We start from the raw sequence: 27,847 nt of genomic DNA, 5'->3' as shown, positions 1-27,847 counted from the left end.
AATATTACAGGATCTTTTCTACTTTGCATCTTTCTGATAAGCCATACTGCATATACACAAAAAATGACCAGTGTAAGTTTACATCTACCTATACATGTTTGCAGTTTTTACATAATTTATTTATAAGTACTATTTATCAGTCTTAGGAATTCTATTAAACCTGAAATAAGACAATAGTTTGAGTGCAATATATGTACATGTATACATGTGAATAAATATTGTTTCAGACATTCACACATAACATTTTTATTGTACCATGACAGCACAACATTGCCAACTTTACAGAAATATTATGTTGATAGAGATGCAGGGAGGGAGAGGAGTGTGTCCAAGTGACAAAACCCAAGATAAAACCCTCACTTTATGTTATTATTTTTTTGCATTTCTCAGTAGGTTTTCTCATCATGTATCATGACTGCTTCAGTGCTGCGTTTCAAAAATCTTTCCAACAAGTACTTCTGTATTGTCATGAATGTTTTAAACAGATCAGAATGTGTGGCAGGTTAGAACAGGTAGTGAAAAACACCTGGCGGAGGGTCGGTAAGATGTGCTGTCAGCATCACAAGGAGTTCTCACCTCATAGTTGTTCTGCGGTTCAGTCAGAGTGACATACTGGCAGGATTTAGTATCTAGAATGAGCCTGCCAGTGCTGAAGGAGCAGAGAAAAAAAGATATATATATATAATAAACAAGAGAAGACGTACTTAGAGTGGCTAGTCACATATAGGCCTATGGCTATGTGGTAATTGGCTCTGCTGTGCATATACTGCACGTACAGCATCTTAAGAGACTTATGAGTCAGCTGGGGAGCACAGGATAATACAGCAAATGCCTAAAAAATACTGTAGAGGTTTTTCAAAGCAAAATAGCGCTTTGCATGATTGATTAATAAAGTTGGATAAAGTGCAGTCTTTTATGACGCCATCACATCTTCAGAGGCTACTGATGTTAAAATAATGAGCATCGCTGAACAATCTCACTTCTACAGACTGGAGCAATTTTCATACATTTACACCACAGGGGGTTGCAGGATGCAGCATGACACTAAACAGTATGCAACATGGGCGAGAGATACCACAATGAGAATTGAGATGACAATGAGTGTCACAGTCATTCGTCCATGTGGATGAAGTATGGAAATCCATGATGCAAGTGGCATCTAAAATCAGAGTGGGGTCCTTTTGTCGTAACTGTATGAGCCACATCATCAGTTTAGGATCACAACTCTTACTGATGATTGGTATGGTGATGAAAGATGAGGTGGAGAGTGCCCTCTGCTGGTAAGACATGAGATGACGACAGGATGGCAGCCAGATGGGAAGGGATCAGGACAGCACGCTGGTGTTCTGAGAATCCACGTCTTGCATGCTCACATCGTCTGTACTTACTCCGCTCTCATACACAGGGTTGTCGAAAGCTGACTCTTCTGTCATGTTGTCATACGGCGGCGAGGATGTGGGCATTCTGATAGACTTGCCTTGGAGTCTGAGCGAAGAGGGGAGCGACAAGAGAGCAACATGTGAAGGTTCATTTGATTGCAAATGAAATACAGAAAGTTTGAGTTGTTACTCACTTTGCAAAGTAGACATAAATCCCAAGGACGACCACCAAGATGATTGCAGTTGGAATAAAAACTGCAAGGGCAATATTGGTTCCCTCCATGCCATAATCCATATTAACAACTTGAGGGAAAAGAAAAAAAAAAAACACACATAAAACATGTATTATTTCTGCAAAAAATATTCACAACAGAGAAATACCAGTACATTGATGCTGCAGTGCTTCGAAGCTTGACTCACCATCTAGCCTGCGTTCATTCACATACTGTTTTGAGGATTCTACAAAGACAATTTTTGGTCAGTATTTGGACCGGAGATTTGCAGCAAACAAAGCAAGCTTAATACAAGTGACTGTGGAATACAAAGATTTTAGTTAAGCAAAATAAAAACAAAAACGAGTGTTTTCTTTTCACGGTGGACTTCTTAAATCTTGCCCTTGACGAATACCCTTGCATCGTAATAAAAAAGATAGAGGTTAAACATTAAAAATTAAACTCAATTGGGAAAAACCTACAAGCGAAACTGAACTGAAAAACAAAAAGGAAAATGAAGCAGAAGCAAAAATGAATGAATAATACAAAGCTATAGCAACTTGGAAGCACAGTGCATGTAACACTCTGATGTAAAAAATAAGACAATACATTCACAACGACAAATAAAATCAATAACAACTTATATAGTCTAGGTTTCACTATATGTCCATATGCAACAACGAAATGTTTGCTACTTTGTGTTGGCATGGTTTACCCTTGCAGGCCGGAGGAGTGCTATTCCACTGTGACGGGTGTCCAGGAATACAGTAGATGGTGGCTCCACCCTGCAGCTCATAGCCAGCGTGGCAGGAGAAGGTCAGCATCTCTCCTGCTTGGTAAAAAGCCTTTTCAGAGCTCTGCACACTGGTGGAGGCAGCGCCAGGGTTCCTGCATGGTTCGTACTTTTCAGCTGGGAATCAGGACAGAATCTTATATTATAAACATGCTTTTGTGCATATTTTTCAGTACGTCAATGTGCTGTGCCTTTTGGGACTTACGGACACATTTGGGCAGCCTCTCGCTCCACTTCGGAGCGGCTGAATCCCTGTTGTAGCAGGTGAGGAGGCTGGAGCCGGACAGGACGTAGCCTTTGTTGCAGATAAACTGCACAGTGGACCCTACGGTGAAGCGGCTGCCTGCGATCACTTTACGACTGTGCTCCACATTTCCAGGATCTCGACACGTCATAACTGGCAACAAATGCATGATAATTCAGTCAGGGCCACTTTAGTTGGAGGACCACTATAAGTACCAGGGAAGCCACATGAACAACAGACTGGTCTGGAGAGACAACAGCGATGCTGAAGCGCCTGAGTAGACTCTACTTTCTGAGGAAGCTCAGGTCTTTCAATGTATGCAGCAAGTTGCTGGAGACTTTCTACTAGTCTGTTGTTGCGGGCGTCCTGTACTTTGCTGTGGTTTATTGGGGGAGCAGCACCAGCAAAAAGGACGTAAGTAGGATCGACAAATTGATCCGAAAGGCTGGTCACGCTATTGGCAGTGACTTGGAGACATTTGTCTCAATGAGGGACAGGAGGACGCTGGACAAACTGCTCTCCATCATGGACAATCCATCTCATCCACTACACCAGACAATAGAGGAGCAGCGGAGATCATTCTGCAACAGATTGATCCAGCTCCGCTCTCACAGTGATCGCTACAGGACGTCATTCATACCATTTTCAGTCCAGCTGTACAACAACTCACCTTTCTGTAACAGATAACTCTATGTTATTCATCTTAATGGACACTATTACACCTTACTATCATCCCTATGTATATAATATATATTCTTCCATCTCTATTTCTTGTATATTTGTTCATATGCTAATTTGTACATTTTTGCTTATACTATTTTTATTTTATTCCACTAGATTTTACTTAAGTTTTGTTTTATTTTATTTTATCTTTCTTTTACTTGCGGTTCTTAAGAGTGTTTTTTGTGTGCAACTAAACTACTGTGACCATGTAATTTCCCATGTGGATCAATAAAGTTTGTCTAAGTCCAAAATATTATTACATAATCAAGTCATTTTACCATGCCACTTATGCCAAAGGATTCTGAGTATACTGTATAACCAATGAGGTTTTAATCTCACTCACTCTTCCTGTGTGACTTCGCTTTCTTACCTTCCTCGCATTTTGGCACATCGCCGCTCCAAGAGAGATCCCACTGGCACATGAGGATTTCTGAGCCCACCAGTTCGTATCCAGGGTAGCACTGGTATGTGATGACGGTGCCGTGAATGAGGTCAGGGTGGGAGGTGCTCTTCCAGCCGTTGGTGATCTCCGGCAGCTCGGAACAGGTGTCATTCCTTGGCACCTCTTTTGTCAGGAGGGAAGAGAAGAAACAGAAAGGCAAACGGTAAATTAAGAATTAGAGAAATGAGAGCACAATGGGGAAAGATAATGCTACTGGCTGGGAATTATTCTTGTAACATTTAACTTTCTAGTATGATAAACAAATAAAAATTTCATTCTTCATACGGGATATAAATCATCAAGGGACGACGGGGATCCTCAAGGAAACCAAAGCATTAATATGCAACAACCTCTGCGGGGAAGGAATAGGAAAATGCAAAATGTTCTGTTCTTTCAGCGACGGTTTGGGTGGAAAATGTAAATAGAGGCTTGTGATGTTTGCTGGGAGGAACACAGCATGGGGTTTGGCACCAGTCAATCTGTGCCTCCCTAACTGCAGCAAACACAGCCAAGAACACAAAGCATTGGGCAAAACCAGCTGATGTTGAAGTGTACCCTATTATTGTGTCTCTGTGTTTGTTGTTACCTAATCCTGCGCACCTGGGATAAGACTGAAGACAGAGGCAAAGAGAAAGAGGAACAAAAATGCTAAATATGTGTGTGCCATTTTATATTCCACACTTGTTACCACATTTTGCTTCCTTTTCAGTCTAAATTTTAAACTGAAAGTCTATCATATATAAGGCTGCAATGATGTACTAATAAATAAATATTAGTAATAATATACCAATAAATAAAACCGTTGGTACTATTACATCGCTTTGTGTGGAATCATGCCGCTGGTCCAGTGCAGCCATGCTCAAAGTTCAAGAACAAGTTCAAGAACAAAGTCCTATTGTGTGCGTGAATTCTTTAAACAAATTCCTAATAAAATAAAAATAAATTAAACTGCATACCACAGCCATGCACAACTGCCACGCACGAGCACCTCAGCAGAGTAGGTCTGCTGGCTTTCTGACCTCAGCCTCAGCCTCAACCCTATTGTGCGCTCATTTTTAAACAAAGACCTAATGAAATAAATACTTTGTAAAAATGTCACTGCATACTAGGACAGCACAACTGCTACGCAAGACAACCTCAACTTGGATGACTTTAAAACAACAGGACAGCAAGTGTTAGTGAGTATCTAAAGTTTTACAGTGAGTTTAGTCGGATTCTTTGCTGGTGGTCAGTGCTGAAGGGTGGCGCTGTTCTGTCCATATCTGTTGCATTTCAGACAAGAACTCAACGAAGAATTTCCCAGGACAGAGGCTATTGGCTAATACTGTATGTCTACGCTGTTTTTCAGGGAATGTGTTATAAGCACTCTGTATGTGCACATATAAACCTATAAAACTAAACCAGATTTCCATTAATGTTACATTTTTAGCAGGTGTAGATAATCAATTCATATGGATTCCCATTAACATGAAATCATACTCGACACATTTACACTCAGTATACATTAACTTCTGGGATGAAACATTTTCTTCATTCACAGAAGTCATGTTATCTACTAATATATTTGAATAAAGGTTTAAAAGTTAAATGTCAGAAGTTGTTTTTGTTATTTAATGTTAACAAATTGATTCTCTTGACAAAAAAAAAAATATAGATTAATCAGCTGAACAAATACTCACCTGTATCAGCCCTAATCCTATATTACACTTTCAATATTATTTTTCTAAGCTTAATAAAACAATAAAACTAAAACATAGTCTTACCAAAGAAGTGAACCACAAAGCCATTGTTGTAGCCGTAGATGTTTGTGGCAGGATCGGACTGAAACTGAATGGTGACATCAGCCATGGAGGTGTAGAGCTTGAAGTGAGGCCTTGTGCCGCTGTATTGGCCCAGGATGTTGGCTGTCAGGTCATCCCCATCATAGAAGGTCAGCAGGTCATTCTTACCCACATGGAGACTAGGATCGACATAAAAAATATTTTTTAAAGGTTTCCAGCTGCACACAGTGTTCCATTTCTCTGGTGGTGTATTCGCTGAGTATTGTGCTCGGAGCTTTTTCTGTTTACGGCGAGGTTAAGCTGATGAAAGCAAAAAATGATGATAGGGGAAGTCAGCATAACTTGGAAAATTTTAATTCTGTTTATATTGGACGGATCGGATGTGAAGTAAACACTAAATAATTCATGGTGTATGTCTCTTCGCTCCCCACATCGCCCTCATGAATATGTACTAATGTGCATATATGGGCATAATAATCCAAAAAAACATTAATTATCCTTTACCAGCCCTTCACAAAAGCTGCAATATGTGGATATTATTAAATAAATATTTAATAATAGTAATCTGAACGTTACCTTATACACAAGCTAATATTTGTACATGACTGAATATAAGGTTGTCAAGAGAGGGGTTGTCTCTGCTGTCATGTTTAACTTAAGAATGCATTAACCTTTTCCATTTGGAGATTTGTATGTCCTTGCTGTCTTTATAGAGCATCAGCAAAGCTTGACATTTATTCATACACAGGGGATGGAGAATTGTGGGGGAAAAAAAATAATAATAAGCCACAGAAGTTGCCATTCCCTGCTGATATAATAAGCGGGGGAAAGCAGTTGCTCTTTGCGTGCCTTACGGCGGGTGTCAAAATAGCAGAGCAGATTGGCTGTATTGGGTTATGTTAATATTCACTAAACTGTGCTGATTAGAACCCAACGGTAGCTTGTAGCACAGTGCCATTCTTCGCACACTTCGATGTGTAAATGTGTATTTGCAGATAGTTGTGTAACAGGTTGATCTCGCAGCACCTGAAAGAAATATATAGAATGGAAGACAGGTGGTACAGATCAGTGAGGTTACATAGAAGCTGTCTGCACAGAGACATCGCACTGTGTCAACGCCTTCAATCTTCCATATGCCACTCACAGAAAGAGTAAAGAACAAAAAAGCATGCATAATTTAAAGAGCACTAATTTACTTAATTTACATTTAACTACTGTAAAAATATAAATACGAATGTAATCCAGTCACACAGCACAATCTGCAATGTAAAAACATTTGGATCTGATATGAATATGTATATGAATAAAACCATGCTAACACTACAGTGAAATCAAACAATGCAGGATGGATGTGTCAGCTGCAAAATATATTTTAAAGATAAGATAAACAGAACTGTTCGTTCACATGGCATGGTCTAGTATTGCACATTGCAATTAGAGTGTGTGATCTGTGATCTTTCCATTTTGTGTTTGTTGCCTCGCTGACTCCCAGTATTAACAAACATTTCCACTGAATATATACCTGAAGGTGTATATTCAGGCACAGCAATCTGGTTCAAAAAGCAGAAGATCGTAACCGACCATGAACATAGCGATCTCATTATGTACCACAGATATATAGATGAGCCAGACAGCAATAATGAAGAGTGAAATGAGGTGCTGAGGGACAAGGCACTCTTCTCTGGTTAGTTGGAGCACTGTATTGACAGTTTACACCTCCGTGTTCTCTAACAACCAGCGTCCGTGGACAGAAGTGATAGAAATGTCACTTCTAAATCTCCATGCCAACACTTGCCAACATGCACATATAGAACTTGTGTCTTTTAAGAGGATGTCAGCAGGAGAAATAAATTGGGTTTTCAACTAAAGGCTTTAGTGTACAGTTTCACCTGATTTGATGCATATTTCGGGGAAAAGATGCATAAGCTTAGAGAATGACAGTCAATGTGGATATTTTTTTCAGTAGTGCTGCTTCTGGACTGCAGGTTCATAACCATCTGCTAAACAGTCCCATTTGCCCATCTGCGCAGCACACAGAAGAGTACCCAGCCAAATTGTTGTAGCTCCCCTTTACCTGTTGCTCATGCATAAAGGCTATCCACCATGCCTTCTTCTCTCTAATGCTTCTCTGCTTTAAGAGAACTACACAAGGAGGGGTGTTGCCAGCAGGCACATCACGGATTAGTTTGTTGGCAATTCTAAAAACATTACTTTATGTCAAGGGTGGTCATGTATGGCTTTCACAGCTGCAGCAGCCCACAGTCTGTCTGATCCATGCAGACCTTACAACTGCCGTCATGCTCGTCCACTCAACTTGAGGACAGCAGAGTGTATCAAAGCGTTGTCTTATTCGATTAAATATCTCCTTCACCGTGCCTTCAACATGGCTTTGCAAAGTTGCGGGGTGTGCATGCAAAGGGTCCTTTGCGAGAAGTTCTGAAAAACCCCTTTTGCATATAAATGGCACAGGCTCACTTGTGTAGATGAGGGGATGACAGTTTTTTTTTTTTTTTTCCCAACAAGCCTCAAGCTTTTTATCACCTTCACTGACCTGTCAAGTTTAAAGAATCCAGCAAATTTCCAGTATCTCTGACTGAAATGGAAATTGCTTTCAGTGCCATGCTTTCAAAGGCAACCTTCTACACCTTTCCATACACACATTTGACATTTGAATTGTTCAAATAAAATATAATAAAAACAACAATTTAGCTTCTTGGCACCAACACAGGCTCAGCACAGGCTGACTTGCAGATGCCATGTAATGCTTGGAGTCTCCACAAGAGGACTCTATAAACCCAATATGTCCCATCTTAAAAAGTCCCCATTCCTGGTTTGTAAACTGACACAAACATTAGCACTGTTAAAGAGACTTCCTTATCACGTTGCACTGCGAAACAACATACTCTGAATGCTGACATCCACATGTGAGCCATTTACCTGGCTGTGTTCCACAGGTGGGGATATCAGCTGTAACCTCTTGTCTCTGGCTCTTGCTCCAGCCGTGCTCCATGCTAATTAGCAAGGAGCCAGCCCTCCTGTTTGGCCTAAATTAATTAATCAGTCCTCATTATGCACACTGCTCCTCTGTAATTGCCAGCAAGGCACAGTGATGAATGATAATACAGAAAACATTCTCATTAATGTGGAAAAGTGTGTGCCCACCCTTATAATGAGGCAGCTCTTAACCACAAGAGCCTTTTGTTACTTCAACATGCAAAATGCATGGACACAAACACTCTTTGACACAAATTACATGTTGACCAGGCCTTTAGGAATTTTATTCTCGAGCTGATTGGACCAGACAAGAAGGTAATGGTAGGGTCTGCTTTGATCAGACAAGCTGTGGGTTTGTACTGCCACGAACGCCACGCATGACCAACCTTGAGATCAACTAAGGCCGGCTACTGCATCCTCATGTGGCTCAGATTAAAACAAACTTGTGCAATTTAAAGAGGTCTCTGAATGAAAATCAGTTTACCTCAAATCAAACTTGTTTACTGCTGCACGGGAAAAAAAAAAAAAATCCCCTCTGATCTTTTTTACCCTAGGTGCACTGGCTGGCTTTCAGCGTCAGACATTAATCACTAAGTCTTAAGCTCCATCTAAAGAACAGAGAGCCACGCAGGGTCACACAAACCCCTGTGTGGTATTCAGACATTGTGTTTTATTGGTATCCTCTGATGCTATTATTCCCTTTTGATCTGTGGATCATATTTGAGTGATGGCTCACATCTCGGTGCCCGTAAGTCTGAGAGATGTCGTTTGGGGAATTATGTCGAATTATGTTAAAGCCGAGTCTATACAGAAAAAAAAAAAAAACACACTTCCACAAATCATAATTATATCACATCTAGGAGAAATTCATCAATATGATTCAGCATAATGTAAAACCAGATAGAAACAAAGTAAAAATACTGTATGTTTGTTAAAATTGTATAATCAGGGCATTGATGCGGAAATGCTGAATTAGTGTTGAACATTGGGATTAATACTGAACGGTAATTCACTCATTGTGTATTGAAAAGAATTTGTCATAGTCAGTAACTCTGAATTGTTTTGTCCGCAAGAGATCAGGCATGACATTATGATCACTGACAGGAGAAGTGAATAATATTGACCATTTTGTGACAATACAAATTTTGTGACTGCTGGAAAACCTTTGGTTACCAGTGGTACACGTCTAAGTGGGTGGTACAGTACCACCCACCAAGACCAGACCAGGCACCCCCACCCCATAGCAATGACACTCCTTGATGGCAGCAGCCATTCCCAGCAGGATGCAGCCTGACACAGGCACACACACAAAAACGCTTTAGGAAACTGATCAAGTATCTGTGAGATGATCCACAGAGGCGCCTCCCCTCAACCCATAGGAACCAAAGGCCCCCACTAACAGTGGTGTCTGGCAACAGACACCACACAGAAGGCCCATGTCCATTCTCGTATGTGTGCAGCTATATTAGGAAGGTGGTCATAATCTTGTGCCTGATACCTGTGCCTGTGTATATTAGTGATGACTGATTTGTTCTGAAAGTGGTCCGACAAAGGTAGGTGATTATGTCATAATTAAATCCTTTTAATACCAATAGACTGTTCAGAAAGAATCCTGGGTATGGAAGATATCACAACTGAAGGGAGCAAATGCCTGCATGCATTAATGATCACTGTGACCAATAGCTTACAATAGCTTGTGTTTGAGCTTCGGCAGTGACTCTGTTTTTCTACGACCTCGGGCAGTATTCCCACTGGTTTAATTTTAACCTCTCTGTGCCCTCTTCTCTGCAAGTGCTTCAGGCAATAACACAAATCACTTATGCGGTAGTTTTTGTGCTCACTATAGGATGCATGTGCGTGGTAACATTGTGGTAATCACTCTACCGAGGCAAACGGATAAATCCATGTAAGATAACAAGGCGAATTCTCACATTTAATCTTTTTCTCTTTAAAGAAGTGTTCCATAAAAAGAAACAAGGTGATGTGATTGTTTTCGCTTCATTTAAGACCAATAACTGGTGCAGACTGCTGGTGTGTGTGTACGGTATGGGGACGCTCATGTAAGAGTGATGGGCAAAGGCGAAATGGGGCGTCAGTATTTGTGTGTGCGTGCATCTATTTTAACATCTGTGTGCATGTGTGCAGAATTACTGTTGGGTAGGCTGGATAAGTGGCTCAGAGTAGTTCACTGCCAGAGCATATTCATTTCAAAGCCAACTCTGAGGCAGACACCAGGGAAGTGAGAGCAAGGAGGCTTACTGGCTAATCTGGTCAGAGAGCGAGCTGGAAGCGACACAGAATTCTTAATGTAGTGGATGTAAAAAAAAAAAAAAAAAAAAAATCTAATTAGTGACTGCAGCCACAGAAACACTTCCCCATGAGCATGTCATAGTGTCTGCGTGGATAAGGGGAAAGAGAAAGTCGCAAAGAGCGTGTGTGTTTATGTCTGGAAATGGAGTGTTTAACATCCCGAGGTCAATCTGACCTCCTCCCTAACCTCCCCGTGTGATTTCTCCTCTTACACCTGGGTGCAGACTCTTACACTTGGATGTCGAGCATGATCCTCTTGTCCTCTTCCACATGAATACCCCAGATGCAGTCCTGCCCCTTGTCATAGGCCTCAGGCCAATTAGGAGACAACACCACACCAGCAGAGTCTGTGATCTCTCCGCTGCACACAGCTGTAACACACAAACGCTGCAGGTTGACACCAGGAAACAAGCAGTAACAGCTTTTGTGAAAACAAATACGAAAATCAATTTAATATACGCACATTTGCCAAATCTTTAAGTACACCAGTGATAACAAATGTATTCTAATGTAACATTCCTGCACTGAAGTCCCCTTTATGACTGTTCTAACGTCTAGTTTATGATTAATAAGTGTAAAAAAAGGTGCTGATTAAACTGCATGACCATTGTGGAGGATGTAGTTTGTGGTGCTGTTAAACTGGATTGAATTAAACATTAAAGTGTTTCTGTAATTTCACCTAGCCCACTGACTAATATGGGATTGTCAAAATAATAGAAACATGAATGAAAACTGTAGATTGACATACAGACCCCGGATGATGTCGTCTCTGAGTGCGCCGCGACGGTCAGCTTGTTTACCTGTAATTTGCTACTGCTATAGTTCGTCCACAACCTCAGAATCGGAAAAATATTCAGCCATGATTAAAAAAACTAGCTGTTGCAAATTACAGGTAAACAAGCCGACCATCGCGAGTGCAAGCAGCGCTCAGAGACGACATCATCCAGGTCAGAAGACATCATCCAGGGTCTGTAGGTCAATCTACAGACCCTGGATGATGATAACAGCTAACTCCGGACTCAGTAAATTATCATATTTTATGCCAGAAATAAGGTCCAGGTTGTAAAAAACAGTAGTTCCCCTTTAATGTAGCTAAGAGATACTGTTATATTAGAATACATTTGTTTTCACTAGTGTACCTATTTAACTGGCAAGTGAGTGCGGATTACACAGCAACTAAAACAAATATGTGTTGATACATGAATTCCTTTGTGACTTATTAGAATAAAACATTATTAAAACAAACACAACTGCACAAGCTCCTTGGTATGGTCCTCGAAAAACTGCATACTATCACTAAACTGCTCGGTGACCATGACCCATAAGACCAGAAATTAAATTTTCTGATCTATCTAGTCTTACCAGAGAGCTTTTCAATTTCACTTTGTGGTAGAATGAACTTGCAGACCAAGAGTAAGGTCAGCTGCTTATGTGTGTGTGTGCGGCAAGAGTGTGACTGAGAGGAGGAGGGAAGAGCTCAGGGTTACGCCGCTATTAAATATGGTGCATAGTCTGTGGGCTGTGGCAGGCTTCATCTTAGCCCGGCAATTGTATGCCTTTAATCTTGAGCACTTCTAAAATCTGCCCTGTAAGCACACATATCCAAGTAAATCATTGTTACAGTTTTAAGAGAAATTTTATCATGGATCAGAGGAAAGCAGCTTAGGAAGATATAGTTAACTGCTGGTGGTTTTTAATATTTGAACAAAAGGACTTCACTGACTCTGGCAGTGATCAAGCATACAATGAAAGCCTTGGGTCCTTGGGTCAGTTATAGCTGCCTTTAAGTTCTTCTCTAGTAGAAGCACTTTTTTTGAAAAAAAGGTTTTAAAACCCCGCAATTACTTGAGCCGAAATCTCTTCACTCACCCCTGCAGGCTGGCTCAGTCTCATTCCACTGAGGGTTTTGTGCATCCATGCACTCAATCACTACAGAACCTTGCTCCAGCGTGTAGCCAGGGTCACACGAGAACTCAACCACTGTGCCCACGCTGTAGGTAGAGTCGCTGCTGCTGAAGTTGCCGTACTTCACAAACGGCTCATAGCACATCCCTTTTGCGAAAGCTGCGTACACAACATTTTACATTAAACACACACGATAGGGAACACATTATCAGAAAACGCTGTGATGCCGAATCATCTGCCTGCCTTCGTATCTGATGGCTGCACCGGTGGAAGTCATCGTCCCGTCTGTGGTGAACTCCACAAACAGGTAACGTCCGGTACTGAGCACACCTTCATTGGGCAGGTACTCCACCTCGTAGGAGTCGTACACAGGGGGGGAGTCTATGTTGTTGCCGTTTTTAATTAGCAATCTAAAAGAAAAAAATAAAGCACGGAAGAAACAGATTAAAAAAAAGATGTAAGTGAGCCTTGAAAGGAAAGAGGAGAACAAGAAAAAAAAGAAGTTACAAGCAAACGGAGAGCTGCTCACTGTTCCAGTCGTGGCTGTAATAACTTTGTGATAACGTTCTACACTCTGTAATGAGGTGAATGGCCATGCATGACGATAGTCATGTGGAGTAGTTAGAGAAGAAAATGCAGTGCATTTGCCGTTTCCTACGTCTCACTACCTTCTAGTGCTTTCCATTCATTTTCCTGACAGAACGGTCTTAAAGGATTATAATGATAAAAGGTCCTTTCAATTTCATCTGTCACTCCTTAAAGATTTTGCCCATTTATAGCACTCGAGAGTTTTAATGTCCTCTCTGCAGGAATACTGTTCATGAAGTGAGTTTTAAAACTTGACGCCTTAGCTGAAGACACTATAATGTTCACACTTTCCTACTGTATGCTCACTTTTTCTCCCCGTGTTTGTTTGATTTTAGCAGTCTGTATAACCCACCTGTCATCATCCTCTGCCAGTGCCACCTTCTCAAAGTGAATGTGAAGCCGGTGGCCTTCAGGGGCTTCCAGGACCCAGTGGCAGGTCAGATTGTTGCTGTAATTGCCAGGGAAACCGGGAGAGACGATGCGGCCGTAGGTAGCATTTTTTATCATCCCCCCGCAGGATGCTGTATGAGAAGAAGTGGTGAGAAAAGAGAAGGAGAGGACAAAGAGTTGGAGGGTAAAACTGGATGAGAAAAGTAATGATGGCAACAATGGTAGGGGGATTTTAGAGAAAAGTCCCTGTCTGAGCATAGATTGCATCAATATCCAGTGGACTGTGGCTGGGCTACACTAGGCGGCTCTCCTGGGTCTGAGAGTGTCTGATTGTTTGTGAACAGAACAGCAAAACGGCAGCAGTAACACTATCAGTTCAGAGCAGCTGCAGGCATGCACAGTGAAAGGCTGGAACAGGCAGATGAGCTTTTACCAGCAGGGAAAGGATAGTCATGTGGCCCAGTTCTAATTAAGGAAGCCAGGTCCAATGGCCTTGTTTTGCCCCGTCTCCAAAGAATAGCTCCCTGTGCTGCTAATCACATGCAAACACATTCATTTGGCCCCTGAGTGCGACTAATCAACTCAGCAGGAGACAAGCTAGTGAAAGCTTTCGTTAATCAAAATCACCTGTTTTCTTAGGGAAAGAAAAAAAGTCTTACTTCATTTATATATTTTTTTTCAATTTTAGATGATTTATTTGTCATATTCTAAATGTTCATTAAAGCTTCATCATGGAACTTCCATCCCCTGTGACACTGAGAGTGATGACACGAACATTGACACGTGGTGTATGCCTAAAGTCTGCAGAACCTCAGTTCGTTCTCTATTGTTGGCGTCCTCCTACAAGTAAAAGCCACACCAACTGCTGTTAATCCCTTTCTGTCTTAGGCCGTAATCCCTCCTGTGAACGTTCAGTTTCTTTATCTGAAGCATCCAACTTTTGTTGGAAGCTTCCCAGGTTTTTCATTCATAGTCCTGGTTGCTGTAGGCAACTCAGTCTCTCTCTCTCTCTCTCTCTCTGGTTGCTCCTCTTCACCTCAGGCATATCAATAATTGCTGGTCAACATGACTACCGGTGCACAGGAACGTAACAGACGCATCCAACAGGAGTATAACTCGGAGGGATTTAGCAGTTGCTGATTAGCTTAATCAATGGAGTGTGAACTATTTTGGAGAGTCCATCTTACCCACACATCGTGGTTCCTTTCCACTCCAGTAAGGCGTCGTCGCGTTGCGGCAGCTGAGCATTTTGGGGCCTTGCAGCCTGTATCCAGTGAAACAACGGAAGTAGGCCTCTCCGCCGGCATGGAGGTGCGTCACCGAAGCTTCTCCGCCGGCAGGCTCCTTGGGAAATGTACAGCTCAGCACGAAGGCTGGAGAGTAAAAAGAGAGAAAAGTAGAGAACAAAAGAGCTACTTCATCGAACTGTAATTTAAGTAAGATTGTTGTTTTTGTCCTGCGCTATTTCTGGCTGGCATCTCTCTGAATACAAGACATTTGGGGTTGTTAGGGAAGTTAGAATAATGCATTTTTCCTGCGATTTGTTCTGTTATGTCCAATATGTCACACAGTAGTTATTTGAGAGGAAGTGTTTAGATTCATAATTTCCCAGGGCTGAATGTTTTATTTGTCTAAGCATAATCCAGTCCAGGACAATTCTGGCCAAAACTGCCGGCAATGTTAACTGGCTCTACAACATAATCCTCCGTGTCCTGCATTGTGTTTTGCTCTTTCGCTGCTGTTTTGTTTCATTGTTGACCAGGCTGTCTCTCTTACAAACCACTGCTGGACACCCATACATATTTACAGTACATATAATGCGGCGGGTGGGGAGTGTTTTTCCATTATTTGTGCAAATAAATCAAGTACAATTTTCCGTCCGTCCTTCTGTCTTCTTGTTTCTCCCTCAAACACACACAATTTACCAACCTTCAGCTGTGTTTTTATACACTTCATCTGTTAATTGCAGTTTACCAGTAGTATGCAAATGCACAGAGACATATTTGCAGCCCTAATTATCATCACTGTGCGGTTTGGTGTGGAGCCACTGCAAAGACTTTGACAAATGGAAGTATTGCTGATCAGTTTAACATCATAGTGGGTGTGTGACGCGACGGATGGAGGAGGAATAGTCTCTATAGTGGTTGTCAAAGAGTCGCAATTGCAGCGGGGTAAGATCAATGTTCCCGGGCTCGCTTCACATTGTTGTCCCGTTCCTGCTTTTAAATAAATGGTGTAGGATGGGGATGGAGTTCACATGGATAATGAAGTAAGCTTACCAGGTCTTTAATGGAAGCTATTAAACAGCCTTTCTCTTCCTGTCTAATAACCACACTGTTCTACCTCATTAGTGCAGGCAATTTAATGACCAGACCAACTTTTAAACTTCTGGAAATGTGTGAACAACAGGACAAGCAACGTAATTGGAACCACTACGCAAAAAAAAAAAAGCAAAAAACTGAAACTTTTAAAAAGCTACAGAAACCTTTCAAGTTGCAAGTCATGTTTCAGCTTAATGGAATGAATGCAAACACCAAACAACTGCTAATAGAAGAACAATTAAGAAGAGGGCAGCTTGAAGACCTGTCTGTGTTGAAATAATATTTGCAGCCTTAAAAGCAATTATGATAATAATCCGGCAGGCCCATGTAGTGTAAACACCTCAATCTACTTATGTTAATATGATTATTTGGCATTTACAAAATATAGATGGGGGCACTTTTTAGTTGCTTAGTCAAGGGGTCTTGAGGTAAGGCTGTTTACTGAAACTAAAACTGTATTTTTTACATATAACTTCTGTTGCTCAATTCTTAATTTATCTACTTTAACTGCTTTAAAAAATATTGCTATAATTTAAAGTTAATATTTAATCCAGAAATCGAAACAAAAATTTGTTCATGTGTACTCTGACATGTTTGACCCAGTTTAAATAGTCTTAATAAACTCCACCAACTGAAAATTTGTTAGATAGATGTTGACTCATAGATTTTAATGAAAGCAGACGGCCTCCAAACGTAGGTTCAGAGCTGAGGCACCAGACGCTTGATAGACAGGGTCGGTGTTCACTGAGCAAGTGGAGGTTAAACGGCACAAAAAAGATTAGACGCCGTGCAGCAGGTTGGATTTGAAGGGCTTTCATTCCAGCCAGTCTGTTGTAGATGAAAAACTCTTTAGTGATGTTTTCTACCATTACCTTGAAACTAAATTGTCTATTCAGAAATGCAATTCTATCAATCTTTGAACTTGAACCCAGAAGAAAACAGCCCTAAATGCATAATGGCCATAAAGGTTTGTGAAACTACTGACTTATGTTTTTCTTTTACACAAGCCACTAGTTTCCTCCATAATGAAACAGGCCTTTTGTTTGCAGTAAATCAGTGAGCCACAGGGACGAAGTACACTGCCCCTGGGTCATCCATTCCATTCATAGTTTATCACTAGCTCCAATGAACCTAGTTATTGCCATTATCATAGCAGCATTTACATCCCTATTGAGCATGCAGTGGGAGAGCCAGAGGCAAAAATTGCGGGGCCAATTCCTGAAGTATTAAATTACGTGCTGCCTCCATTCCACTAGATGTGGTGCTGGGCCATAAAGTCTGATTGTTTTGCCATTAGAAATAATAGATCCAGAGTGCAGGCAGCCAGGAAGATTAGCTGATGGTACTGTGCAGCCACGGGAAACAGATGTGGAGCTTATGTCTTTAGTTATTGTTTTCTTTCGGAGGTGAGGAAATTGTCATGTTGGTGACATTCAGGTAAACCCTCAAGTATTTCAGATAAGATTTTTGACAATATAGTTTCCAAACAGCTGCAGTGCTATAATTCAACGTTCCACAGGTGAAAACAAACTCTTTACTGAAGGAATGTCTTCCAAGTGATGAAATAGTATCACTTTGTTTAATATCTGGTTAAAAAGTGTTACCTTAAAACACTATTGGAATGAGGGAAAAGTAGCTGAAAGCCTTTGGGATTTAAATGACACAGTCATAAGCAAGTTGTTTTGTATGTATCTTGTCATAACCAATATAAAATCATAAGGCATCTAAAAAAAAAATAGAAAAGACTAAATGTTATTTTCACTTCATTTCTGTCATTTCCCAGTACATCTTCATAAAACGTCAAGAGAAACGACTCCTGTCTTTCTTATTTATGCACAGGCAATTGTTTGCACTGGCTTTTCTGAATCTAAAGTATTTCTGTTTTGCTTTCTGCCCTTTCCCACTTATGTGAAATTCAAGTATCCCGCGTCAACAAAATGGGAACCATTAATGTGTATCTTGGATCCAGTAATGAGCTACAGTTTCTTCAGCCCTCTGCCTGTGGTTGCTTAAGGTGAACCCTTAAAGGAAAGTAAACATCGCCCGAGAGAACGCTTGGAGCGAAACCTGCATTCACTCGCACATCCCTGCCATTAATGAGCCTTGTTTGGCTTCATGCACATTTTTCATTTGCGTGAGCACTTCAATTTGAGAATGCCGCTCTTCAACCAATAATGGACAAATGTTCTTGACTCGACACAATAGATGAGCTGAAGAAGCCAGTAATAGTAAGTTTTCCAGTGTGCTTTGGACAAACAGATAAAATGCATTTCAATTTAGTTCTAATAAACTGTTGCGCTGTTGTATGTGTTGCCTGAATCCCTTCAGGTAGAGAGCTGGAATAGGATCAAACACGGCACGGCGAGGGCAGGAGATAATGAAATGGGGTAACAGGAAAACCGAACACAAATAATGAATGTAGATTGTTATTATTGTTAATGGCGGTATATTTGGATAAAATTATCTATTGCGTGTCACGCTGACATTTAGAGTAAAATGTCTTTCCATGGAGAGGCAACTGTGTGCCAGTGACTCGTCATGTAGACTCAGTTACTGTTTTGATATACAGATGTAACAGCAGTCCCTCAGTCAATAGGCGACTTGTGGGGGAGTGCGACGGTCACAGTACCAAAGCATCATGCCCCGGCTGTGCATCAAAGCATTTCCTTTTTACACAAAGATCAATACTGTTGTCTCTAGGAAAGTGATTCAGTTGTAGAAAGTCAGGCCATACTTCTTACTGTGATATGGTCCGTTGGTATTTATGTGGCTGGGTTAAGCTCGATGTTAATGGTCATTTACTCAATGAAGGCAATTAAAGAGAAATAACTTTGGACTAGAGGCGGAATCTCACGAATGCTACCCAGAACACGTGGCAAGCAGCGGAACACACGGCATGGTTCTTTAGCAATTCCCCCTCATTGTCAATGCAGCTTATTAGTTAATGCCAATCAATAATCCCTGTAAGACATCACCACCATTGGAAATGCCATTGATTATACTCTATATAGCTCACAAAATCCTGGCATGACAGTTTAAGATCATCTGTTGACATTAAGAGGTCAGATGTGAAGGCAATTATTTCATCAGCTGCATGACAAAGAGGCTGTGATTGAATCCTACCATAAGTTAAACCTTTGATCATCAATATTCCCATGTGCATGTGTTCTATTTAACTGCATGTACGTCGTCAAACCTGCAAAAGATGTATTTGAAATGAATACATTTACCAACTGTCTGTTTAAAAAAATATATGTTTTTACAGATATATGTACACTGGAATTATTTATTCATTCAAACCACACTTCTGCATGTCAGTCCTGTAATAAACCCATAGATATGCTTTCAGAAAAATTAGGTTTAATTTAAGGAAGTATTCTCTCAAAATGCATGCATGCATTATACTAAAACACACTGATTCTGAGTTGCAAACCGTCATAGACTTTTAATGTGCAGGTTGATGTTTACATAAAACGTCAGTTATGGAGTAATGACGACTTTTTGGTTAACATAAAATAAGATCCAGAAGTACAACCCAGAAATACCCAGGAATGCTATTTTCTGTGGTTAAATAATATGTGATTACGAGTGGCTATTCAGAATGGATTCACCATAAATACTAATTGTGCACATACAGGCCAGTTTACACTCTACATGCACAACTTCATGTTTTGTAAGGACATTGCTGCATGCATAAAATTTAAAAATAGATGGTCAATTGAGATTGAATGTTCTGTTCTAAATGAGGACGTGCGTCCGTGTGTGCATGCATGAAAGCTTCTCTTCATTCCCCACACTCCCACCTCCCACTCTCTCAACATAAACAGTAAAACACACCTTTAATCATGTTCGAAGTGTCAGGCACACTGCTGATGTTATAGAGGCATCCATCAGTCTGCCATCGCGGGCAGAGCTAACGTTGTAGCAGATATTAATTACCCCGAGCCGAGATGCGTCTCTGCACAGTGCTGTCTCCTTTTCCACGCTTGTCCAATCGCATTACTCACAGACCATTATAAAGGACAAGGGGATACTCTGCTTACCAAGCAGGGGAACACAAATTGAAATATCTTCCCCGGCTCCAACATGTCTAATCTTCAAGAAATCTGCTTATTGTTATTTTGTTTGTTTGTCTTTTCTCGGTGTAGCTGAACTTGTCACGTCAACTTCCAAACACCGCACATCTGATTGTTTTTTAAATGAAAATTGCTGGCAAGGATTACAATACGGAAAGTGGTTTATGTGAAAGTGCTCCACATGCATGAGAAATCTGAAAAGGAAGTCAGACACTAAGAATGGCTTTGGTTGGCTATGTTGGAGCCTTAGTTCAGGCATCTACTGGCTCCCCGGTAAGGACTGTGATCTTCACAGCCAAATCATTTATATAGTTTAAGTTGCAACATCTGTGGTGTATTTTCAAACATACTGCATTTGCATGCCCACCGTCTCCACTGAGACTTGCTTTAGTCATTTGTCGGTTGTGATGTGGCACAAAGGGAACCAGACTATTCATATCTCTGTATAATTCTACAATTATCCTTGTTTCTAATAGTCCAGAAACAAGTGTCTAACTATAAATCAACAAAAGGCAGTGAGTGCAAATTCTCCACCAAGGTGAAGGTATTACCACTGTGTCCGGGTCATGCAGTATTAATCAACATGTTTTTAAAATTAGCTAATTTAAAAAAAAAAAAAAAAAAAAAGCATTTATTTTTAGGTGGCTCTTCTGTGGCTCTCACAGTCTTGCAAAGATGTATTTTAATAGAGTGCCGGTTAACATTACAAGAGCAAACATCTGGCTTATGTGTCCCATTCAAATCTCTGCAAGTCCCAATCATGTGTCTTGATCAGCTCAGGGTGTCCTCTCTTCAGTTTCAGAGAGTACCGCTTTAATAAGGATTATTTCTTTTCCTCAGCTAAATCAGGTGTGAACAACACACTTGGTTATGAGCCTCATCTGGGTTTTTATCTAATTAGGATAGGATGCCCTACACAAAAAACCACTCGGTTATTCGTGTTCTTTATGAGGAGGTGTGAGCATATGCTCTGTGGGTCACAAAATATGCTGTAGTCAGCCGTTTCAATTAATAACAAGGAGGATCTGCACCACATATACGTAGTGTCCCCACTGAGTTAGCCTGCGGAGTCCTCTCAGCATCCGGTGATCAGCGCAGTAGGGTTTGAGATATTTTAACGATGCAAAAGACTCAAATAAGTAGAACGAGGTGTCCATCTACAATAATCAGTAAACCTGGAAAAACACATTTCACATAATTACACTGATTACTCAACTGCAAACAAGACAGGCGAAGGAGAAAAGTACATCTACTGATGTAATATTATGCTGCAATATTTCAGCAATGTGTCACAATCTGTCCCCGGCTCTGCATCACTCCGTATTATCTGGACAGACCCCTCGCTGTCACCCTTCAGCCTGACCACACAGTGATGCTCATACATCCGACAGCGATGAGCTGATTTATCTCACAATCAGCAGCACCGTTTTGACGGTCCCTTTCATTTTCTAGCTGATGAAAGTGCCACAGTAATGTGGTGGAATGAATGTTTTGTCCACCGGCTTCCACCATCAACTCAAATCGATGGGGCATGTAATTGGTGGCCACTTTGTGGGATTGCTTAGATAAACAGACATTGTTAGGGACATGGAAGATCAATGTCACGCACAGCACAAGCAAGGGGGAGTGAGGGGATTACGGACCATCATGTTTATCAACAGCACATCGTAACTATTTCTACCAACGGCGTTTGCTACCGCCACCTACTAGTTACTGTACTGTTTGTTCACATGTAGGGATTTATTCTTTACAGATTTGATCTGTGCAGTGAAAAATGGCAATGCAGTGCTCACAAAACAGAATGGCTAACTGAAAAGGGAAAAGTGACAAAACAAACCCTGTGCAGTTTCATTTATTGGCCCATGGCTACCTTTTTATTTTTATTTTACTGTGTCATAGTTTTCAGCTTTAAGTTCCTAAATCTTCAGTCCATTATGAACAAGTATGAGCTGAGACGTTTGTGTGAATAACGCATCAACAAAGCTAACATGGTGCTGACTCACCTTGGTAATGCAGCAGGAGGAGGCCTGAATCGTGCCGTTGGTTGCTACGAAAGCGGATGGAGATCTGGTTGCTCCAGCTGCGGAGCACAAGACCCCTCATCAAGACCGACTCATTGGCAAGGATGAAGGGTTCTTGACCACCTGTATCCTCCACAGTCACCTGCTCTCCCTCCAACACGCTCACATTCAGCACCTAAAAAAACAAAAGACCATGTCATAAGGTTACACAGAGGCCTGTTTGATGCACATCTGCACACCGTGTAACGGTTCACTAGCTAATCTTTTGCGAAGGATCTTTTAAGCCCAACACATTACAAAAAGAATATTCAAAGCTAACAGCAGGAGCATGACTTATTTTCAGCACTTTAGCATATTTATTATCCCTCACCGTTTTCCTTTTGCAAATACAAATAGAAGTTATTTCTAGACTTTTACGCCAACGCAAAACATAAAAAACAAAATCTAATTTCACACAAATCTGGTGATTGTTGACTTGCAATATGAGGCTTCACTTCACACCAGATGGGAACTTAAATCTCCACCAGTACTGTTGCGTTTCAACTGAAAGCCAAGTTTAGTCTAATGTTGCTCTGAAAAATGGGTCTGTTTTGACTTTGCTCAGTTGTCTACCAGCACAGATAAAGAAGGATCTGTTGGTTTAGCCATGTCTTTGTTAGCCTGCTGCTGGATTGTAGACAGGGTTTTGAGTAATTGCAGGTCATTCAACACATAGTTGTTGGTTGTACGATTGATTCATCCTCTTCCCTTCTCCTCATGCCTGTAAGCAGCTCTGCCAGCAGTGCTTTATGTCCTCAACAGGTTTGAGCAGCATCTGCAGCTAAATCTGGCGGAGGAATCTCAGGAGTACTGCATGTAGTTAAACTGTCAAGATAATGGAGTACTGACACCTTTTGGAGCAATGTTTGATTAATTCCCCACAGAGCTATAAAAGAGGAATGTTAATCCAACTGCAGGTCACGACTATTTTTTTTTCCCTGCATGATAGAAGAAAATGCTTTCACCTTGCATTTTCTTGTAGCATTTGGGTTTAATTCTTCAGATTTAATTTTTTTTAGTCTTGGCACCCCATTCAGATTCCAGATCATACGAAATTCTTCTTCTTAAATATTTTCATTTGAATCACTTCATTTTTTTTTTGTTAACTTGTTGTCGAAGAGTTGCTCATTTGCGCATCTTACAGTTACGTAGTTACGCTATCCTTGTATTTGTATGGTGTTCTCTATTATGTTTCACCAGCTAGTTGCTGACTGCTCTTCTGCCCTCAGGTACTGAGCATGTAGGGTACAGTGGGTTATCGCTCTATGCCTATTGCATCCAAAAAAGAAGCAAACTAGAACAAAATGCTGTAGGCCATGCAACTAAACAATGAACTTGTACACACTATAACATGATCTGTGCAAATACAACTGAGAAGTAGAAGGAATTTGTAAAGTGCAAAAAGCTAATCTAACGGCTCACAGCTCAGTAAATCCGATTTAAGACCAGCTTTCCACCAAATGCAAAATGGATCAAACCTGTCTTGAAAGACAAGTGCCCCATCAAAGCATTTTCAACCACCTCTATTTCAAGCCTGTAGTGGAATTCATGACATGTTCTGAAAGCTAATGCTGTCATAGGCAGTGGGCTCAGGCCTCAGGTATGCCATCAGGCAGAAAAAATGTTACCCTCTATAGGCCGATGTCCCCGAGGCAATATGTGTTCAGGAGTGTTAGTGCAGCAGCCCAGAAAAGCTGAGACAGTGGGCAGGATGAACGCTATTTACAATGATGGCAGCGAAATGAATTTGGTCACGTAGACTTAACTGTCACTCAGTCGAACGGGGGCTGACAATGAGTGCAGAGAGGCTAATGGACACTGTGAGACCGAGCTTAGAGGTGACTTCTTCCAGAATGATCCATGAGGTCAGCCACTTTGATTGATTTGATTATTTTTTTTTTTAATCATTGCCAGAATTAAACACAACACTACACTTTCTAGACAAACTGAGAACACAAAGAGAAAGCAGCCCAACAGCTGATGAAACAATCAAAAAGTATATACTCCTATGTTATTTGTGTGTGAAAGAATGATTTCTGTATGTTTTAATTCAAAAACAAAAACCTTTGCAGCTACGGCTTTCAAATGTTGAACAACCCTCAGATAATAGTGGCACACTGAGCAATAAAGGAATGTCACATGAGTTTAGAATCCCAGATTCACCATTCCTCAAGGGTAATGGCAATGACAAAGCCTTAGGCACTGTTCCTTTTTTTCCCCCACTTCTGCCTTTTTTCTTTGAGTTAATATGGAGGGATTGGATGTTTTGCAAATCAGGTTACTTCGGCTACTTGCTTGTCTTATAACTTCAGGATTTCCCCACCGCAGTACCGCAACGCTAATTCTCCTTCAATTTAACATTCACACTCATATATTCAACAAATTAGACTGGCATTCAGACAATGTGGAGCTGCAATTTAGTCAAACAAATTTAGCGAAAAAGAGCCATGGAGAATCAGCAGTGTCATTTTTAAGTGTACCGGGTGATTTTTTCGTCCCTGTACATATCACACCTGTAATAAAAACTCAATCTGGGTCGTTTTTCAAAGGTTGAAAAATGTGGTTCATCTGCTAAATACGCTGCTGTGTACTCCTTCTCTAATTCAGTTTTGATTATTTGGAAGTCAAAATGCAAATTGAGAATTGAGAATTGAGAAAACCTTTATTAGTCCCGCAATGGGGAAATTGCAATAGTGGGGGGAGGAAAAGGGGAAGAAAATTATATCATTTGTCACTTATCCATAGATACTAAGATAGTTCATTTTATCAGCTGTGATGTTACTGACTACATTAGTGTGTTTTAAGGTGGACATTTTTAAAAAAAAAAAAAAGAGTTGTTTTAATTGCAGTCTGCAGAAGTGCCTTAAGTTTGAAACAGCTGACAACATTTTAATCTTACTGTATCGTGACGTCTTTGCTTTTAAGTGATCCATTTAAGAATTTGGATAAGGTAAAAAAAAAGGTTAAAAAAAAAAACCCAAAAAACTGAAAGAGTATGAGGCTCCCTTCATCTCTCAATTCCCATTGGAAATCATTCATTTTATAGTGATGTGTTTTTGGTTGTCGCCACTATTGTGTATTTTTAAAGCTGGTGGTCGATGAGATATGGCCGCTATTCCACCGGGGTTGGTTTCCATCCCAAGGAGTAAACAGAAGGCCAAGGTCTGCCGTCCCTGCTGCAAGCACTATCACCCAAGATCACAGGCAAGCCTCCTCTTGAGGGGATGTTAGCTCAGATTCCAGCGGCAGTGAATCGTGCCTGCCTCTTCAGTCATTACTGAGTCTTTCTTTGATCTGACTTTTTTTTTTTTGTAATTTTTTTATATGTGTCACATTTTTATAAAGGTATATATTTTATTTGAGTTTATGTAACACCAAAGTAAATGCATTTACCGTTACCAGTGTGCAGTGGAAAAGTGCATTACATAACAGGGTGCTCTTTTGTGTGATGTTTATTCAAAATCATCATTGCTGTTGCCTTGTTGAGGTATCAGACTTTGCTGGTACTAAAGAGAATGAAGCTACTGAGTCAAAAATATTCTTTAAAGTACTAAAAAGTAGCTTTTGTAGTTTTCCCCTTAAGGTCTAGCAAACATGTTGATTACATATAATGATATCGATCCATATTTCTCAATATAAAAATGAAATTGAGAATGGTATGGATTTACGCATTACATCTTCTAAACATGTTTCCTGTAGGTGATAGAAGGACACGTGCATACTTTTCCATCAATCATACGCTTGCAGTGATATTCATTGAGGCTTAAATGAATACCAGCATTCATATGAATGAATAGTGGAGGTAAAACAGATACAATTACACATGATTACAGAGTTTCACAATATCAGTAGAATATACACTCACTTCTTATATGTACTGGTGCCTGTGTTCATTATTTGGTGCCCCCCTCGTGTGTGTCATGCAGTCAACGCAACTGCAACAGCTTATCATATTCAGTGAGCGAATCTGTGACTGCTTGGTTTACATATACTGGGGAGACTAGTGAAGGATAGGTGAGCAGATAGTGGACAGTGAACATTTGGACTGATAGATAGTTCGGCCCCAGAGGGCCCTATCATCTGTCATCCACCCTGGGACCTGTCAGTGCAGCCAGCAACAGCTGTCCAGCCTCAATTATGAATCATTGGCCATGTCAGGAGACATCAGACTATCTTATCTTCACCAGTGCTGCAGCCAAATGTCCAGAGGGACTTCTTCTTTCTCACTGTCTCTCTCCCTCTCTCGCTCTCACACACATATGCACAAACACACCCACACACACACACTACAGTATGTGTATATGTGTGCACATATGTACACACGCATGCATGTTGCTCTGGACTGTAATAACAGTCCTAGCTGGAATCTCTGCCTCAGCAGACACATTTGTGGAACCGGGGATTTGGCTGACCAAGCACAGATCTGCACCAACCACAACATTATCAGAGGATGCCATCTACAGTATGCTGCCATTTTGAGAACTGTGTTGAGAGAAGAAAGAATGTTTTGGATTCCAGCTCATGAAAAAATAAAAAAATAAAATATGGAAAAAATTAAAGACTGTCCTCCGAGTAGGTGCTGTTTCACTTTAAGCATTCTCGTCTTTCCATACTCTTGCAATGATTTTTATTTTTTTTCCTTATTCAAGATGAGCGAACTAGAGAGGAGAAGGTCATCTGCCTTCTAGCTACGGTCTTTTCAATCAAACCACTGTAGTGAACACACCATCCTCTAAGGCCACATGACAACAAAGACGCCTGGAACTGCACTTGGAGTATAAACCATGAAAGAAAATATCTGAAATGTTTCAAAGGATAACATTATTGCATATCTTGATCTTGCTTCTGTGCTACCCACAACCTTTGTAGAACAGGGAGCTTCCACTAAGTGTAAATATGAGAGTGAACAGTGAGAGGGGGTTGAAGATCCATCTTATCACATCCAAACAGAAAGCAGCCTGGCACAGTGTTTAATCTGAGACTATCATACATTTAATCCCACATAAAAGATAAACTACATCATCTGTATCATGAAATTATGAGTTATTGTCTGCTTTACTAATAATTTCAAATAAAAAGACTAATAAAAATTCTAAATCGAGACAGGACCCGTTTATCCCGGGGCCTTGAAGTAAACGATATGTCAAAGTAATCTGACTTTTTACACATGTTATGTAATCTGTGCTTATTTATTCATCTATCCATAAGTACGCAAGATGAGTTAACTGTCCGCCGAGACCGTCTCTCGTTGAGATTTTACTGTTAAAAAACATCTGGTGGTGCTCTGCAGTGAACATTTAGACAGACTCAAAGGAGCCATTGCTGATGCAGAAATGAGCAGTATGTAATCAAAATGATACTACTACACATGAAAATTAAATGACCCTGCTGCTGGGGGCAATAAATCAACAGCCACTGGTCTCGCCAGCTGCAGTGTCATCATTACTATGATAAAAACCCACCGGCTTATACAGTGGAACATAGTGGTAATGTGCCTACCTCATTGCCCATGCTATGTCAGGCTTACGTTTGAATAATCTTGGTACGCCACATCCAGTTGGTGTTTTTTGTGCATCTCCTGATAATTTTAATGCAAAAAAAAAAAAAAAGACTGCTTCCAGGGCTCATT

The 27,847-nt window shown here is 40.7% G+C and overlaps 1 protein-coding gene across 1 annotated transcript in view; it reads right to left on the bottom strand.

Moving 5' to 3' along the window:
• Window positions 1-1,150: 1,150 nt before the first annotated feature.
• Window positions 1,151-27,847, bottom strand: part of LOC311502645 (seizure protein 6 homolog) — an 82,440-nt gene continuing 55,743 nt past the window's right edge. The window contains exons 4-16 of the mRNA XM_084564970.1: window positions 22,162-22,354; window positions 14,949-15,134; window positions 13,724-13,892; window positions 13,027-13,193; window positions 12,748-12,942; window positions 11,111-11,249; window positions 5,557-5,753; window positions 3,722-3,916; window positions 2,590-2,781; window positions 2,307-2,501; window positions 1,800-1,838; window positions 1,574-1,682; window positions 1,151-1,485 (exon numbers count right to left, since the gene is read on the bottom strand). Coding sequence (XP_084421096.1) covers window positions 1,326-1,485; window positions 1,574-1,682; window positions 1,800-1,838; window positions 2,307-2,501; window positions 2,590-2,781; window positions 3,722-3,916; window positions 5,557-5,753; window positions 11,111-11,249; window positions 12,748-12,942; window positions 13,027-13,193; window positions 13,724-13,892; window positions 14,949-15,134; window positions 22,162-22,354 — 2,136 coding nt within the window. The 3' untranslated portion in view covers window positions 1,151-1,325. The remainder of the gene's footprint in view (window positions 1,486-1,573; window positions 1,683-1,799; window positions 1,839-2,306; window positions 2,502-2,589; window positions 2,782-3,721; window positions 3,917-5,556; window positions 5,754-11,110; window positions 11,250-12,747; window positions 12,943-13,026; window positions 13,194-13,723; window positions 13,893-14,948; window positions 15,135-22,161; window positions 22,355-27,847) is intronic.

The sequence above is a fragment of the Chelon labrosus genome (genome assembly GCF_963514085.1).
Source record: "Chelon labrosus genome assembly, chromosome: 17".
In the NCBI taxonomy this organism is placed as follows: Eukaryota; Metazoa; Chordata; class Actinopteri; order Mugiliformes; family Mugilidae; genus Chelon; species Chelon labrosus.
The sequence above is the reverse complement of the archived record's forward strand: the minus strand, read 5'-3'. Positions and strand labels throughout refer to the sequence as shown.